The 19,279-nt window shown below is 42.5% G+C and overlaps 1 protein-coding gene across 6 annotated transcripts in view; it reads right to left on the bottom strand.

Moving 5' to 3' along the window:
• The window catches only part of ARHGEF28 (Rho guanine nucleotide exchange factor 28), a 322,957-nt gene that overhangs the window by 115,972 nt on the left and 187,706 nt on the right, over nt 1–19,279 (bottom strand). Inside the window, exon 1 of one of the 6 annotated variants that reach the window (XM_081520864.1) lies at nt 12,201–12,285. The exons of the other annotated variants lie outside the window; for them this stretch is intronic. Within the exon in view, the coding sequence (XP_081376990.1) occupies nt 12,201–12,285 (85 nt within the window). Of the gene's footprint in view, nt 1–12,200; nt 12,286–19,279 lie in introns of those variants that run through there. 6 annotated transcript variants of the gene reach the window in all.

Below are 19,279 nucleotides of genomic sequence, written 5' to 3'. Positions count from 1 at the left end.
ATTCATCCACCCATTTACTCATTCATTCTCTTTTTCAGCATTTACTGAGTGTCTACTGACTACTGGTCACCATGCTACCTGGACTTTGGCCTCCATCTCTGATGTCCTCAAAGCACAGTCACTATGGACGACCCCCAGGAGGTCCCCACAAAAGACTCAAGAGTCACAAGGCTGTCCTCCTCCTCTGGGCTCTTCCTGTCTGCTACCTCCGTGTCTTGTTCCGTGTCGTCTACCACACTGCAGTGATGAGAGTTTCATTTTGCCCCTCCTGTTAGGATAAGTAACTGTTTTGGTTGGTGTCTGAGCTGAAAACAGACACCCCACTGTGCAGACCATCACAGATGCTAAGGGCTTCCTGTGTGACACTATCGATGTGCCCTCTCTAGCAGTACCCCAGAAATATTACTCTTTAATCTCTTATTTAAAATATCAGGTAGGTTATTTTTAAAGGAATAATGGGACTTCCCAGTTGGCCAGCTTCCCAGGTGGCACTAGTGGTAAAAAAAAAAAACAACCCACCTGGCCAATGCAAGTGATGTAAGAGATGTTGAGTTTGATCCCTGGGTCAGGAAGATCCCCTGGAGGAGGGCATGGCAACCCACTCCAGTCTTCTTGCCTGGAGAATCCCATGGACAGAGGAGCCTGGTAGGCTAGAGTCCATGAGGTAGTAAAGAATTGAACTCTACTGAAGTGACTGAGCATGCATACACAGGTAGGTTTGCAAAGTAAAGGTACTTGAAGAAGATGATCGGGGCTGGGGGAGGGGGGAACCTTAAAAGGGAGAGAGTGGAAGCCAACAATTAGATACTCGAGGAGTAAGCATCTATTGGACACCTGTGCCATACTGGATACTTACCCTGGTTAATGTCACTATTTTAGCTATCACAGATAGAGCTCTTCCTCTGAACCAAGCACCATATGATTTTTATATATTAACTTGTTTGAGTCTCAAAGCAACCCATTAAAAGCCATGCTATTTGTTATTTTTGCAGATTAGGAAAATGTGGTGCTATTTAATTAACTTACCAAGGTCACACAACTAGGAAACAGCAACTCTAGAGAGGCAGGTATTCTCCTAGGTAGTTTAAAGTACTTTATTTAATAATTGGAGTTACTCAGTATCCTACTTTATAAAACCAAAGAAAATGGTATTTGAGCAATGTCTGGTATTTTCCCATTAGGAAGTTTCATTAATAGGTTACAGTATGACTTATACCCCAATGTATTTCTTCACTTCCTGGGCCTGTGCTACCTGCCCCTGGAGAAGAATACAGTGTGATCCATGCTGAGAAAACATTCATGCAATAGTAAATACATGATTTCCTTTGGTTTACCCACACAACCACATGCAAGATAACCAGGAAAAAAACTGAGAAGATACACTAAGGTGCTAACTTCTATTTCTACGTGATGGATGAAGCACAGGTGGTTTTTCACTTTCAACACTTTCCTGTCTGTAATTTCTAGATTTCTGATAACCATTTTTACAACTAAAATAAGGGAAAAAAACTAAGTCATGGTTTAAAAACTTGCCTCCTAATTATGAAAGAACAGCTGTGGGATCTCATGAAAAATAGGTTATCAGTAAATCAACCATATCAGATAATAGGCATGTAAATGTGTTCACTGGAAATGTTTTACCCAAGCATCCATAGTATTGGTTTTACCTACCTGCTAACCCCACTCTCTGTAACCACGGGAGGTATTATCTTGTTCATTTTGGAGACAAGGAGGTCTACAAAAGACAGCGGTCACCTCGAGACATTATTAAACAATAGAAGCAAATGCAAACACAGTGCTGACAGAAACATCCTTTCTCACTGCAGTTCACTACCTCCCAAATTCAAAGGGAACTTTGCCAAATCCTAAAGCATACAGATAGTCTTTTCCACCCGCGGTCCTAGTGTGCTGCAGAGGAAATAGCAAACCTGCCCTCACAAATGATCATGAATATGGCTGAGGTACACTCAACCTTTCTCTTCTTGCCTATTCTTCCTCTAACCCCTGTTGGGATTTTCCTGATATTGGGTTGGCTGAAAAGTTCACTCAAGTTTTTCTGTATGATTTTATGGAAAAATTCAAATAAACCTGTTAGCTAACCCAACTTTAGTCCTGACCTGGAACATCTCTTGGCCTCACTCTTCTGAGTTGGACTTTAGGTTACAAAGGGAAACCATCCAAACTCCAAGATGAGCAGCCCAGGAATTTCCAGAGGGTCACAGATAAGCTAACATTACTCAGAAGACTAGTTCACACCAAGATGAGTCTGGGAGAACCTAGGGAACGTTTGTCTACCAAACTACAGTGGCTCAAACATGGTTCCAAATATCCAATTCACCCTCAGAACTCATCTCACACTCCTGGGATCCTGTGAAAAAAGAAACATGAGCCCTGACATGAGATCAGGCTTCTTAACCAGCCCTATTTGCAACTATAACAGCTGAGAACGGAAGTGAACAGATCTAGAGGAGCTAGGGGTGAACCTTGTTTCTCCAGCCCTTGGCCTTGGAACCACTGCTGAAAACTCCTTCAAAACAAGTTACAACTTGGCACTCTAAAATCAGATCCTAAAAGCAGCCCTTTCTGCTGTTTTGAGAGGCCTAATTATCAAAATTATGAGGACCAAAACTAACCTTTCCCCTCATAATACACTGGAGGCACCCAGGGAGGTAGGGAAAAAGAAGGAAGACAGGAAAAGAAAATAGAGGCTCAGAGAACGCTACAACTTTCTCCCCACCCTTTCCAGGTCCTCATTCCTAATTATAGTAGTGCAAAGTAGCCCTCAAAAGAACACATGTTTATGTTTGAAAAAGGAGGACTCAAAGATGAAAATAACTTTCTCTGCCTCTGCTTCCCCCAAGCTATCAAGGAGATGTTCAGTCATGTGTGGGGTGCAGGCTTTGGTGTGATTAGATTTAATCAGCAATTCCTGTCCTTCTTGATGTAGTTCTCCAAAGCCTGCAGCCACTTTGTCAAAAGACGGAAAAAACAGGCAAGCTGAGAGGAGAGAAACTAACAGGTTATACAAACTCCAGGAGAGAAGTGAAAGACCTCACAGAAAGTGGGAGAACATGGACAAAACCACTTCAGGTGACTGTCAATTAAAACATATGGACAAACTGATAAGGCAGATGCTCCTGTATGTTATCATCACAAGAAACCCGATGAGTGGTTCAAATCTTGCATAATCTTATGGAAAGATACATGCACATAAATATGATTGTGCCCACTTCAAAAGTCACTAGGAGCTCCAATTCTCCAGTACCTAGCCCTAGAACCATGCGTTTTTCATCTACTTATTACCCAAAGTAACTGAGTTCTACTACAGACAAGGAACTCCACTAGCAAAATCAAGACTTCTCCACTGAAATGTAAATTATTTCTGTTTTTATTTTTTGACGTATTATTTACATATAACACTAGTTTCATGTGTTCAACATAATGATTTCTTATTTGTATACATCGCAAAGTGATCACAGTAAGCCTGGTTAACATCACCACATGCAGTTACAAAAATTTTCTTACGATGAGAATTTCTAAAATCTACTCTCTCAGCAACTTTCAAATACCTTTTGCTTATTTGGGGTCTTTAGCAAGCACATTTTGAATTAGTGAACACATAATAATGGAAGCCAAGCACTGCCTGGCATGCCTCCAACTTGTTCTAGGTCTCTCCTGGTTGGGAAACTCTACTTGCTTCCTGAATCCTGTTCCATTACCCTGAGCAACTTCGGGCAGGTTAGCCTGAATGACCACTGGATAGATTTGTTGCAATTCATAATGACGGCTTTCCATTGGCATGGGCAACAGAGATCAAAGGCAGAAGACCCACCAGTTCTCTGCCTGCAGAGAACAGTGTGAATTGGGCTGGGGGCTGCTCTGAGGGTGGGTGGGCTTTTCTCCGCTCTAACTGTGGTTCTGAATGCGACTGCCTTGCAGGCTGCCCCAACCCATCATGAGGACAACCACCACCAAGCACCCTCGCGGGTCAAGCAGGAGGGTCAAGGCCAGCTTTTCTGGGCTGTTCCCAGGTGCCTGGGGCTGAGAAAGGCTCCTCAAGATCCCACAGGCATCTGAGAGGAGCAGGAAGTGGCTGCAGTGAGTTCTCATGGCCTGCCACAGGCCCATCATGGGGCAAAGGAAGGCCCCTGTACCAGATATTTTTAGGGGTACATGAGAGCCAGCAGTCAAGGGCAGAGATTCCCAGGTCTCTGTAGTATAAGAACCAGGACAAGGCCAAGCAAGGAAGGAAGGAGAGCTGCGGGGTCCTGATCGACACTATGGAGAAGATCCAGCTGAAGGACTGTGATCACAGATGCCAGAACACCCAATAAAACAAGCGTGCCACAGAGAAGGGCCTAAGACAGGAAATCCATAGCAGAGCCCAGGAGGACCCAGAGGGCAGTCAAAGGTGGAGCCTCTGCCTCCCCTATATTACCATACTCCCCACACCCTCACCAGGAAATCAGTCAATACAGCTTGGCAAGAAAGGGAGAAGAAAAGGAAGAAATCTGAGACTAGATATTTTACTTAAAGAGACCGAGTAGTTATCAAAAATGACTATTTTCATTATTGCATCAGACCAAATTTTTTGTTAGACTAAAATATACCCTTTCCCCTCCCCACTGCCTAGGGTAGGACTTCATAAGATCAGATCTCTTATGGACAAAATAAAGAAATAAAAGCAAGAGGGGAAGCCTAGTAGGAAGGGATAGTTAGGGAGTCTGGTACGGATGTTTGCACACTGCTCTATTTAAAGCAGATCACCAACAAGGACCTACTGCAGAGCACAGGGGACTCTGCTCGGTGTTATCTGGCAGCCTGGATGGGAGGGGAGCCTGGGGGAGAACATGCGTGCTGTGTCTTAGTCGCTCAGTCGTGTCTGACTCTTTGTGACCCCATGGACTGTGGCCCACCAAGGCTTCTCTGTTAACGGGATTCACCAGGCAAGAATAATGGAGTGGGTTGCCATTCCCTTCTCCAGGGGATCTTCCCAACCCAAGGATCGAACCCAGGTCTCCCGCATTGCAGGCAGATTCTTTACTGTCTGAGCTACCAGGGAAGCCCTACCCGAGAGAGAATGGATACATGTGTATGTATGCCTGAGTTGGTTCTATCACAGTATTGTTAATTGGCTATACTTCAATATAAAATAAAAAGTTAAAAAAATAAAGGCAAAATTAAAACTGAGTGTAATGTAGTAAAACCGTGCACAATACACTTTCATATTTACTGCTTATTTTCTGTGATAATACACAGAAATGTGAAAATACGTCAGCCAGGCTCCACCTTCAAGGAATTCAGTGTCTTATGGGTTAAGGGACAGTAAATGATAGTTGTAATACAGTAATGTGATGCCTGTTATAAAACTATACACAAGTCACACTGGCACAAAGGGTAGAACAATGAAACTGAGGGAATTCAGGGGAGGCTTCCAGAATAAAGGACCCTCAGGCAGCATCTTAAAGGACAAGTTAGAGACTTCAAGTTGGAAGTGGGATAAACAGTGACCTGAATTTGCTAAACAAAAAGTAAAAGGGGAAGGGGAGACATGTACTGAAGGCCTGTGAAGGAAGCTCCAGAATGAAGGAATCTAACATTCAAGCTTGGGGGGGCGTGGAGAATCACGGCAGCAATAGACCCCCAGAGACTAGAATGCCGGTCTGGACTTTAGGAGGACCCACAGCAAGACCGCTTATCCTTCCGTGTGTGCAGTATTTCCTCCTGCTACAGACTGGCTTCTCCCAGCTAACAGCTTTCATTTCCACCCTTCCAGCACTGCTACTCAAGAAGGAAGATGCTCCTTCCGAATTCCAGTTTGAAGAACACCAAGGAAACACTCTGATTGGCCAACCTGGGGTCATGTGCCCACCCTGGGCCAATAGTTGTGCCCAGGTAGGAGGAGTGTTGTGACTGGCCCACCTGAATGGGATGCCCATCTCACTGCATCCAGGAAGACAAGGTCCCATGAGAAGGTGGCAGCATCATTCGGACCCCTGCCCAGAGCAGTGATGGGCCACCCATTAAAGAATGTGAGTGCTGGGCAGTGAAGGGCAGGAGCATACTGAAACCAGCTGTCCAGGCCAGCTTAACACTGGGCATCTCTCTATGTTTTGTGCTCCCTGCATGAACAGCACACAAAGATGTGGCTACTGTCCATCACTTTGATACTTTCTGTGTATATCTAGCTCTGTCCACTTGCTTGGAAGGACAGTCTGTTAAAATTTCCTTTCAGACTTCTCTGGTTAGTCCACTGGCTAAGAATCCACCCACCAATCCAGGGGACATGGGTCTGATCCCTAGTCCAGGAGATTCCACAACCAAGCCCACATGCCTAGAGCCTGTGCTCCACAACAAGAGAAGCTACCGCAATGAGAAGCCCATGCACCACAATGAAGACCCAGTGCAGTCATAAAAAAGAAAACAAAACAAACAACCCACCGCTTCACCACAGGCTATTGAAATGGCTTCGTTTCATGATACCCTCAACTTGAACTGGTCTCTTCACCTTGAACTTCAACAGTAATTTGTCCTGAACTCTCCTATAGGACTTATCACGTTTTCCCTTAGTTCTCCCTTAATTAATGCATCTGAATAAACAACCCACTGGTCCTTCCCCAAAACTGGAGTGGTAGGGATGAATCTCTTGAACATGGGGTAATAAATTAGAATAATGTCTCCTTTCCACTGACGGGGATTAATGCAGACATGTACCTTGCCTAAGAATTTGAACTAACTCAAAGTAAAGGAAACAAATCAGTTTCAAATATTTGGCAAAGTATTTGTTTAACTAAAGGGAGCCATGAGGGGCATGTAGCTATGTGGTTTGGCAACGGCCTTGCAATAAGCTTCTTCTCTCAGGCTGACAAAGGTAGGCCTCCGGGCGGCGTCTGAAATTGAAACTGCTCTGCATGAGGTTAAATACTATCTTCATTGTGAGCCAACGAAATCTTAGCAGGTTATGTCACCTTTTGGGAAAATATTTCTCTTCCTTAATAAGGGTTTCTGTAGTGACTTTTTCCTCCTGTGGTATTCAGGCATCCTTTGGGGGAATTTCTAGATGAAATACACATATGCCCATGAAAGTGTGTGTATTCAATACAACTTCTTGAAAGAAAGAAGGGAAGGGAGGGCAGCAAAGAGGAAGAAGGCAAGTAAGCCCATGAGACGAGAGTGCCTCACGTCTCAAAATTATCATGAAATCTTCTGAAATATCATACCTTTAATACGCACTGGGTCAGGGATTCATTTTCACACTGAGTACCTGCTCTCCAAACACTAAATGAGCTCATGAGACAGGCCAAGACAGTGGTCTCCTGATTCTTATCTCCATTCCCAGCACACTCACTCTCTCTGACTTCAGCTTTCTCTGAGACAAACCTAGGAACCTTCCAAGACGCACTGGAAGCTCTCCTATCCCATCCTTTTCTCAGTGCCTCCTGCCTCTTCTGTTCCTCGCTTGACTGTCCACTGCTGCAGTCATCTGTCAGCTCTTCTCTCAAACGAGGGATGTGTGTCAGTACTAGATACATATGTGCGAAGATGTATCAAGACAGTGGAAACAGTGCTCCCCAAGTTTTCCCCAGAGTTTCCACCGGCCACCTCTATTTCTCATCCAAGATACACAAGACAGGGAGAGGCTAGGATGGTGAGACACAGTGGCACCCACTGAATATAAGAGAGCTACTCGTTGAATTCACCATCTTTTATCTCTACTGAGAAGGAGTAAAATACACTGGGAAGAACAAAACCTCTGAAGTCAAGGACTATGTTCTGTTGTAGGTCTGGTTCTGCATTTATTAGTCTAATCTTGGGCAACTCATTTCATCTCTCTGAGCCTCAGCAGGCATGCATACTAGGTTGCTTCAGTCGTGTCCAACTCTTTGCAACCCTATGGACTGTAGCGCCCCCCGCCCCCTCAGGATCCTCTGTCCATGGGATTCTCTAGGCAAGAACACCGGAGTGGGTAGCCATTCCCTTCTCCAGAGGATCTTCTCGACCCAGGGATTGAACCCGGGTCTCCTGCATTGCAGGCAGATTCTTTACCGTCCGAGCCACTGGGGAAGCCCCTGAGCCTCAGAGCCCCCAACTAATAAATGAAGATGACAACCATATCTGACATACAGGTCTTTTACAAGATAACACATGTGCAAACCACCTTATAAACACAATGAATGAATGCCATTCATTCTTTTCTTTCCTTATTTTAACCATGTAATTGTTATCTGCATTTCTTGGTATGTACTCAGAAATAACTTTAAAACTCTTTAAGCCTCAGTTTCCTCAACTGTTAAACAGATACAATCTCTCTCAGAGAATTATTTTGAGAATCAGATGTTATAAGTGTCAAGTACCCACCACAGCTTCGTAAACAATGGTTATTATGATTAATAAAGTAGTACACACATACCAGTTATTTTGACTATGACTACAGAAAGTTTGGTGCTATCTAAGCTCTCCAAGGTCATTAAGTTTTCATACAAGCATTGCCTCTTGCACCAGCAAAAAAAGAAAAAAAAAAGCAGTCTTTCACACTTTGTGTCACTGTGTGTGTGCGCCTCGTCGCTCAGTCATGCCCAACACTTGCAATCCCACAGACTGTAGCCTGCCAGGCTCCTCTGTCCATGGGGTTCTCCAGGCAAGGATACTGCAGTGGGTTGCCATTTCCCGCTCCAGGGGATCTTCCCAACCCAGGAATCAAACCCAAGTCTCCTGCACTGCAGGCAGTCTATGATGGACATGAGCTGGAAGAGGAGAGAACGAGACACAGGGCATAAGCGAATGAAAGGCACAAAAAGAAGAACAGCTCAGCACTTACTGGGGCCTGATGATTTGTACTGAAGATGCATTTGAAAGACTGAATGATTACCGGGAACTGAGGTAAAATCCAACCCTTACATTTTAACGTTTTTCATGAATAAATATTGTTTCTTGGTTGAATCTCCCACTGAAATCAACAAAATAAAAATCCAGGCATTCCTGAAGTCCTTAATGCAAACAATGATGGATTCTGATCCACTCCAATTAGTAACCACTAGGTTCCCAGGACAGCCTGTCCTGGGATGCCCACGATATGCCAAAGGCAACTTTGAGAACCCCAGGAATAGCTGTTGGGCAGTTTGGTTTCAACTGCTTTCACCCCTTGCTTACATCACATTACCCTCGAGACATCAGTCCCTTCCAAAGGCCCTACTTCTAAGTTAGATCCTCTTCTCTTTCCTTAGGAGGACATGAAGATAAGTACTAGTTGCAGTTTTAAGTTAACATATAAGTATTGATGGATTTCTGCTAATCCAATTTTCCTCTTATTACTACACCCTCTGAATTTTCACATCTCTCTAAACAAGCCAGTAATATGTGCATGCGTCTATCAAAAAACAGTGATAAGGACAGCAGGGGATATTAAAAGAGAGAGAATACTAACAAGGAGGATCAGCACAGAAAAAAAAAGAGAGAATAAAAAATATTTCTAACCGAATATGAAAGGTTTGCTTATAAGCCAGAAATTCCAAGCTCTCAATACCTTCTTCATGATTTCCCAGGAGACCAGAACCTACATCCTGAGAATGATGTTGGTGATGATTAGAAGGAAGGAAAGAATAAGGAAGAAACTCAAAACATCTTAAAGCCTGGAAAAATAATTAGATCACTTTCTAAGGGACGAGAGACCATAGAGCATCACAATCCAGCCACGGGGCTGAAACAATCAGGCTTCTCAGTGTTTCTTCTACTGCCAGGAGAGACGGAATCTACTCCCAATGCTCAGATCCTTGTAAGCAGGGACAGGATCTAGCTGGTTCCTCACTTCATCCACCCTCTAGGAAGTGTCTGGCACTCTGAACATGCTTGTTGAGCACTCAAATAATTCCCTATCACTTCGCTTCTTTGGATCCCATCATTCTCATCTGTAAAATGAGGTGGTTGGGCCAGGTGATCTCTAAGGCCCTTTTGGTTCTGGGATTCCACTCAGCTAACATTAGAAACAGTGTGACCAAAGCCATCCTTCGCAACCCAGTCATCATCGTTTAATGAAGAAGGAAGCCTGGGAGACTGACTCTGCTCTCTGCTACCCACCTTAGCTTCACTTGTCCTTTGTTTACTGTCAGCAAATAGTTAATCATTTTCATATCTCAGGTACCTGCTTTCACTTGAATTGAGTTTAATTTATACATAACTATGTTATGACTTTCTGCTGGAGTTCAAACTGGCTGTGCTCCAACTTTGGATTTCAAAGGAGAATGTGATTAATGCATTCCCTACAACTCCACTGGACTCTGAGGGTTCTCCATTGGTCTCCTAATCATTAATCTCACATCTCTCCAGGTTGTTACACTACCCAGGCCCCCCACAACATTGGCATCCTGCCCTCCAGCCAGGCAATACATTTAAATACAAAACTATATAAAACAGACTATTCCCCAAATTTGAGTGAGAATTAGCACAAAGATTAAGGAATCTTACAGAACTGCTACCTGCCCTCAAGAAGTTTTCCATGCACCAGAACTAGTAATAGTCACTCTAAAGAATTAAGGACTTGGTGTAGCTCCTATCCCAGAAGTCATTTAAAAGTTTTAAAAAATTATTTGGAAATAATTTCAGACTTACAGAAAAGCTGAATGAATAAAAACAACACAAAGAACACTAATAATTGCCTTTTACCCAGGCTTATCTATCGTTAACATTTTACTCCATTTTCCATTGGCGTCTGAGCTTGCTTTCACATGCACATGCTTTTGTTCTTCATGGATTCTTCCCCTATCCCCGAACTATTTAATAGTAAGTCACATTTGAATCATGGCTCTTTACCCTAAAAGCAGCAGCAATTAAATTTTAAAACAGGATAACAGGAGAACAGAATGTGGTACAAATGGTTTAAGTCCCCAGTGACAGAATTTCAAGGATGGCAATGAACAGTGTGGGGGGTTTGTTCAGGGTGAGGCTTTCTAGGACTCTTACAGAGTCAGCTCATCTTATTCCTGGGGTTGGGAGCCTTGATTTCAGCCCAAGAGCAAATACACACACACACACACATACACACACACCTCTTTTTATTTTAGGAGGAAAAATCCCTGAAGTAAATCAGGTACGTGGACAACTGCCAGCCTCCATTTTTCTCCGGGAGAAGCAGAGGGCAATGTGGCGGGTCATTCTGTTCCCAGGAGATGATTCCGCCCTCCCCGCCCCCGCCCCTGCCACCCAGGATAAAGCCACAACAACAGCCCACTTTCAGAAACACCTCTTCTGCTTGGAAGCTCACAAAAATGTTTCTTTCTCTTTGAATTAAAAACGTAACCACACAAAGTTCCTCCACAAGACAAGAAAGGGTTGCTCACCACCTTTGTAGCTTTGATCAACCTCAGAAGGCAACAATCCCCACCTGCCAGGGGTGGTGTACCAGATACACAGGCCTCCTCCTCTATTCCCTAAGACCATCTTATCTCCTGGTTTCCAAGACCTGCACCACGAGAGTGGGTTGCAGGTGAGGGGGAATAAGCAGTGTGAAGCCACGCCATCATTAATCATACTGCAAATAATAGCTCTTCTTCCTTAGGCAGTAAAGCATTTTGTATACTGGTAATTATTGTTAATAAACTTTTTAATATACTTTTTAATATATGACTGCATCCCCTGGAGAAATACAGGCTTTTTAGCCGAAATTAATTTTTTAAAATCCCTTCCTTAGAGCGTCTACAAAATCAAGAAAGTAGTATAGGAAAGAGAGAACTTTCTCAGGTACTAAGAGAAAAGAAACCTTTTTAATTGGCACACACTTGAAAACTCAAACACAGACCCAGCAGAAACCGGGTACTGAATGCACACAGAGTTCCCTGTAAACCCCACAAAGACCACACACTTTTAAATCAACAAGGCTCCTTACTGTCAAGGTAACACCAAGGTAACTCTGAGCAAATGATTCCAAAACATTTACCTTGTACTAAGCTCCCTGTTGTTTTTTTTTTTTTTTTTAAGAGAATAGCACATGCACAATATAGCACAAAAGCAAATTTCAAGTGAAAGGAACACAGGAAGGGTGACAGGCTTACTTCAGAGGTGTGCTGTAAAACACTTTTCCTGTGAGAGTTTCACAAAGGCACGTATAAACATGCACTTCATCAGAAAGAGTTCTGCGAAGCAATGAGGCAAAGAAAGGTAAGACTCCTGCCTTGGCTCCAGGAGAAGTAAAAGATCCCATGAGCTACCTTGTTTGGACGCCCTCCGTCGAATCTTCATTTTGGGGAAGGAAGGCCACGAGTAGTTAAAAGGTGAGTCCGAGTCAGAATCCATCTTTTTGTCTTGATGAAATCAAACAGATTCAACAGCAGAGACTCGGGAAAAACTGGGGCGTCCCCAGCCAGGAGGCGAGTCTCCCGTGTGATGTAAAAGGAAGGGATGGGGCTGGGTGAAAGCCGCAAACACCGGGGCGGGAGAGGCAATAAATGTTTTGCTTCCTTCAGGCATTCAGGCATGTAGACCAAGGAGGCTGTAAATATTCAAGCCAAACTGAGAACGGACAAGAGGTGAGCGCGGCCCCTCAGAGTGGCACGGGTACACCACAGTCCAGTTATTCAAAAGGTCACTGGGAGCAAATGAATCATTAACTCTTCTCCTTGCTGGAAATGGAAGCAAAGAAGAAAGGTAACTGCGAACTGAAAGAGAGCCGCCTGGAACTCAAGAAAAGCTTCCCAAGGCAGGTGCCTGTTTTGGTCGGGAGCTAGGGGATGGTTTCTCAGAAAAGCCACCCTGTGCAGTGTGAGATAAAGGTTGAGGTTTATGTGTGTGGACAGCGAGAAAGCTCCGGTACATAGGCAAATAAAGGCCATCATACACAGGGCAGGGATTTTTCCAGAGCGGTCTATTCTTTCATACGATTGGCAGGTTTGGCAGCTTTTCAGATCTAAGAGCCAAAACAGCTCTGATAATTCATTTAACAATCCAGTCTCCCCATCCTTTTAATCCTCAAGGGGTTGGAAGCTTTAACTTTCATCCAGAATTATAGTTATTTCATTAAATTCATGCAGAGTCATCTACTTTACACTTTGGCGCAATTGGGGCATTTTTTCCCTCAAATTGTCACCAGGTTTGGTAGTCAGTCATAAGGCATTGGGTGCCTTTGGGACTCTGATGCACATTTTCATTCCATCTCAATAGAGCTAGTGACTAATTTACACAACTTCCCTGAACAACTCTTTGGTAATTAGCATTCAGTAGAAGCCCATTACTGCCTCCCCATAAATCGTGACACTGCTCAAACTTACTTCTCTAAATCCCGACCAGCAGGCACACAGATACACTGGCCTCGAATCAACTCAAGTACAGCAGCCAAGGTCTGTGGCAGAAAAAAAGTGCACCCCAAGTCTCATCCAGGAGTCTCTTTTAAGCATTTCTTTTCATAGAAGTATTGTGCTCTGTTTTGAGGTCATCTGACGGCCAAATAAACTTGACAGGCAAGTGGAGACAAGATGAGGATCTTTTCAGCTCTGCAGATCTGGAAATGACACTATGTGTCTTAATGAACACCCATCTCTTTACTTCAATTAGTTCCTAAACTGTTGGCATTCTCATGCCATGCAATGTGAGAAAATAAGACGCATAACCTGCTCTCTAATAGTTAATCCTGTCTGATTGGGTAGGATTTGGATGAGGGGTACAGCTAGATGTGAAAAAAGGGGAGAAATCCCTTACTTTAGCAAATTCAAATCAGAATTACATAAGTCACCTCTGTGTTTTCATATTGTTTCCTTCGTAAACATAGCACACAAGTAGATAAAATTACAACTAAAAAGTAGTTGCTAGCATTACAACTAAGTAAAAACATACAATATATTCTCTACTTTGTGACCTTTTGTTTGAAAAGTATATATTTTTCTTATTCAGCTGGGTGTAATTATAAGGAAAAAGTACTCTCAACTCTAATACTAGATAAGGTTTTAGTACACATGCATCTTTCTATAAGAAAATAGACAAAATTTTGTGAATGGGTTTCCATTTATTCTGATTTACAACTGAGAACATTGTAGGCAGCTGCGAAATGAATGAATGATGTACACAGTTAAGTTCTAACCTGTAGATGAAGAATCTTTATATGAGAGCTGCAATATTTTTAGCATCTGATGGGTGACTAAAAGTGTACATCTTGACCAAAAAAGCTATGTGAACTCCAGCAAAATGTTTAAACATATGTTTGCATTTTATTCATCATGGCATGAACAATACATTTGCAAAGAACAATACTATTGGGTAGAGAAGACCCTTTGTTCTCTAAGGCTCCAGACAATACTTGGGGTGTGCACAGGACTCTTGGCTGCCTGAGAGATGACCAGAGACCCATGAAAGTGAACCTCCTCCAGTGGAGATAATCACCATTTGAAAATGAAAGTACTGGGTCAGGAGATACTGTTATCTTTCTCATTATCGCAGTTTTAGAACCACTTAACCAGGATAAATCCCAGGTCAACAAACTACTGGAACAGGCTGCTCCTCTACTGACCATCAGAGACAGGTCAGAAGACCTTCAGGAAAATGCAAAGACATAAAGGAACTTTGCAAAATGCAGATCTGTGAGCTGTCAGGTAGATCCATCTCAATCTAATTTTCCCCAAAGTACAGTCCTGGTTGACCAATTCCATATCAACTCATTGTTGATATCAAAATTATTCCAGCAATAAAACTACTAGTACTACCCAATTGGTACATGTGAGAAGCCCAACAAGAGACTTTCCAACCTCATTTGCTTTATTATTTATCAACCTTGTTTAAAGAATGAATTAAGTGTGCTGACCAGCAGTCCATAGTTAACATAAAAAGTGGAGTATTGTGTTGACACGGTCCTTTTTTTAGGTCAGCTCATTTTCCTACCAAAGAATTTCTCCTAAATATGGGTCATTTATCCTCCTTACTATCTATGGTAATTGAGTTCCACCCCCCAACCAGTGGGTCAATGTGATTGCATTTAAATTAATTCAAGATGTTATTTACATCTCATTCATATTCAACAGCTTAATTTCTTTGCTTTCTCTGACTGGCTGATTACAATTGCAGTTGGCAGAATTCAATGATATATCCCCAAGGCCACTTTCTCACCAGTTATCATACAACCATGACAACATAAGAATGTAAATTATTTCATCAGCCTTACTGTGCCTCCTTTAATTAAAAATCTTTTACTTAAAAAATAAAGTCACTTAACCAGGACACATACTGTCACCTACTTTTCAATCTTGATAAAGCTGAACCTCCCTGGAAGAGTATTCATATTTTGATTTAAATTACAGCATTTGTACGGTTTTCTTATCCTCCAGTGGGATCCAAAATTCCTTGAGGGCAAGAACTGTGTTTTATATTCACATTTTTAAAGAACCACACGCTGAAAAGAAAAAGCATGGGATTTTGGAGACAAATACAGATGGTCCGCAGCTTATGATGGTTCAACTTTACCAATGGAGCAGAAGCATTCAGTAGAAACCAGATTTGAAAATTCAAATTTTGATCTTCTTCCAGACTAGTGATATACCCTATGATAGTCTGTCATGATGCTGGGCAGCAGCAGTGAGTGCAGCTCCCCGTCAGCCACGTGATCATGAAGATAAACAACCTGTACATTTATAGCCATTCTGTACCTGTACAACCATTCTGCTTTTTCACTGGCTTCCCCAGTGGCTGAGCGGTAGAGAATTCACCTGCAATGCAGGAGCCATAGGGGACATAGGTCCGATCCTGGATCTAGAAGATCCCCTGGAGGAGGGTGTGGCAACCCATTCCAGTATTCTTGCCTGGAAAATCCCATGACAGAGGAGCCCGGTGGCTACAGTCCATGAGTTGCAAAGAGTTGGACACAACTGAAGCGACTTAGCACACATTCAATAAATTACATGATATTCAACACTTTATTTTAAAATAGGCTTTGTGTTAGATGATATTGCCCAACTCTAGGCTAATGTACATGTTCTGAGCACACTGAAGACAGGCTAGGCTAAGCTAGGATCTTCAGCAGGTTAGATTTATTCAATGCATTTTGACTGATGATATTTTCAACTTACAATGATTTTACTGGGGCATGACCTCATGAGAAGTCAAGGAAGATCTGTGTATCTGGGCTCTGTCATTTATTTACTTAGTGGCCCTAGCCAAGTCACTCACACTTTCTGATCCTCAGTTGTTTCCTATAAAATGAGATAACATCTATACTTCAAAGAGTTGTGAGGATCAAATGAGATTATGACAGTAGAGAACGTAAGTTTTTGCTAAATTTCAGCTCACATATTAAATGTTAGTAAAGTTTCCCTTTGATTATATTTCTCTTCTAAATTATAGACACTGAAGGATGCTTATCTTCACATCAAGAGTAATAGCTTGATTTTTAAAACAGAGACATGGCAACATACAAAGATGTTCCAAGGACGCCATACCCAAACAGAAAAAGGAGGAGGATTTCTTTTGCTTCTCTGCTCCATTGTTTGACCACCAGAGACTACAGTTTTTAACACAGTTAAACACATTCTTGGGGAAAAAGTAAAAAAAAAAAAAATACAGACAAGAGGTAGCAGGACCCAAGACGCAAGGACAAGGGTATCTTGGGTAACTTCAGCCACACACAGTGGTCATTTCAAGCCTCAAGTTCCAGCATGAGGTGAAAGTTTCAGAGATGATCAAAGTCTTCCTCCAAAACCTCTAGAAGGCACCATGGCATCGCTCCAAAGTCAACACAAGCATTTCTTTGCTGGAGAACACTGTTACCTTGCTTGGGTAGCAGGTGCGATGGTTGGCTTTCACTGAGAGGCCATGTTTTACAGAAAACAAGGATCTTCAAAACCACAGCTTGGGACTTCCCTGGTGGTCCAGAGGTTAGAACTCTGCCTTCCAATGCGGGGTGGGGGAGGCGGGTACAGGTTTGAACCCTAGTTGGGGAGCTAAGATCTGACATACCTCGAGGCCAAAACATCAAAATATAAAACAGTAACAATACTGTAACAAAGTTAAAAAGACTTTAAAAATAGTCCACATCCAAAACGATCTTTTTCAAAAAGCACGGCTCACGTCCACATGTAAGATGTGCTGTGAGCCAGGGCAGGAAGCACACACTCACATCCCCAGGGCCCGGCTCTCTCAGGGCCGTTCAACTCACCTGAGTCTAGACCCACCCGAGGTTCAGATTATTTTCTCCTTATCTTCTCTCCCTATTTAATTTTTAAAATAGAGCCTAGAAAGTTGAATTCACATAAAGTAGACACAAAGTAGGAGCATGGTAGAGATGCGAGTTTGATCCCTGGGTCAGGAAGACCCCCTGGAAAAGGAAATGACAATCCATTCCAGTATTGTTGCTTGGGAAAATTCCATGGACAAAGGAGCCTGGTGGGTGACTGTCCAGGGGTCACAGAGAATTGGACACAACTGAGCACACACACAAAGGAGCATGATACAATGCTGGTCATAAATTGGATGATGCCATCATAATACCACCTTACTTTAAAAATAAGAACTATTTTTTTTTTATTTCTTACCTACTGTAATTACCTTAATTTATCTTAACAAAAACTCTGCATGCCCCTTCACAAGTTCTGTATACCCCCTTATGTCATCCTACTATCTAAGGGGGAAAAAATGGACACAACCTGGAAAGCCAATAAATGAAATTAGCTGTATTATGATAAATGCACATGTAATTAATATAAGAGAAGAAAATACTCAAAAACACTTTAAGATAGGAAAATAATGGACTTTCTGACCAAAGTAACATATTAAGGAATTATGTTGTCAAAGCTTCCACCAGCATTTAGTACTGCTAACAGATGGAGGTTCTACTTAGATGATTCTCTAAGAAAAGAGAGATCCTTAGTGGATCTCTTTTGTTCTCAGACATAACTTGAAAGAATTAGGATAAATTCACTAAATATTCCTGAATGATACATTATGAAGAATTTTTAATTTATCCCAAAGAGGCAGCTATGGATAATAGATGTGAGGGCCCCTTGGGGCAGAAGAAGCAAGGATATGGGCCATGAGTCTGCAGAGAGAAAAGAGGGCAGGGAGGAAAGTATTAACATCTTGTTACAACCTAAGGAGAAAAAAATATTCTACATAGTAGGAAGAGCCAAGGTATTTAGGGAAGCAACATTTATGATTACACCTGAATTTATTCTCATCAGTTCACTCAGTCGTGTCCAACCCTTTGCAACCCCATGGACTGCAGCACGCCATCACCAACTTCCCTGGCCATCACCAACTCCCGGAGCTTGCTCAAACTCATGTTCATCGAGTTGGTGATGCTATCCAACCATCTTATCCTCTGTCATCTCCTTCTTCTCCTGCCTTCAGTCTTGCCCAGAATCAGGGTCTTTTCTAATGAGTCAGTTCTTCGCATCAGGTGGCCAAAGTGTTGGAGTTTCAGCTTCAGCGTCAGTCCTTCCAATGAATATTCAGGACTGATTTTCTTTAGGATGGACTGGTTGGATCTCCTTGCAGTCCAAGGGACTCTCAAGATTCTTCTCCAACACCACAGTTCAAAAGCATCAGTTCTTCGGCACTCAGCTTTCTTTATAGTCCAACTCTCACATCCATACATGACTACTGGAAAAACCATAGCTTTGACTAGATGGACCTTTGTTGGCAAGTAATGTCTCTGCTTTTTAATATGCTGTCTAAGTTGGTCATAACTTCTTCCAAGGAGCAAGCATCTTTTAATTTCATGGCTGCAGTCACCAACTGCAGTGATTCTGGAGCCCAAAAAATAAAATCTGTCACTGTTTCCATTGTTTCCTCATTTATTTGGCATGAAGTTATGGGACCAGATGCCATGATCTTAGTTTTCTGAATATTGAGCTTTAAGCCAACTTTTTCACTCACCTCTTTCACTTTCATCAAGAGGCTCTTTAGTTCTCCTTCGCTTTCTGCCATAAGGGTGGTGTCATCTGCATATCTGAGGTTATTGATATTTCTCCCGGCAATCTTGATTCCAGCTTGTGCTTCTTCCAACCCAGTGTTTCACATGATGTATTCTGTATATAAATTAAATAAGCACAGTGACAATATACAACCTTGATGTATTCCTTTTCCAATTTGGAACCAGTCCATTGTTCTATGTCTGGTTCTAACTGTTGCTTCTTGACCTGCATATAGATTTCTCAGGAGGCAGATAAGGTGGTCTGGTATTCCCATCTCTTGAAGAATTTTCCACAGATTGCTGTGATCCACCCAGTCAAAGGCTTTGGTGTAGTCAATAAAGCAGAAGTAGATGATTTTTTGGAACTCTCTCACTTTTTCTATGATTTAATGGATGTTGGCA

This window comes from Giraffa tippelskirchi, chromosome 8, assembly GCF_054371585.1.
Source record: "Giraffa tippelskirchi isolate mGirTip1 chromosome 8, T2T-mGirTip1v1.2.pri, whole genome shotgun sequence".
NCBI lineage: Eukaryota > Metazoa > Chordata > Mammalia > Artiodactyla > Giraffidae > Giraffa > Giraffa tippelskirchi.
The sequence above is the reverse complement of the archived record's forward strand: the minus strand, read 5'-3'. Positions and strand labels throughout refer to the sequence as shown.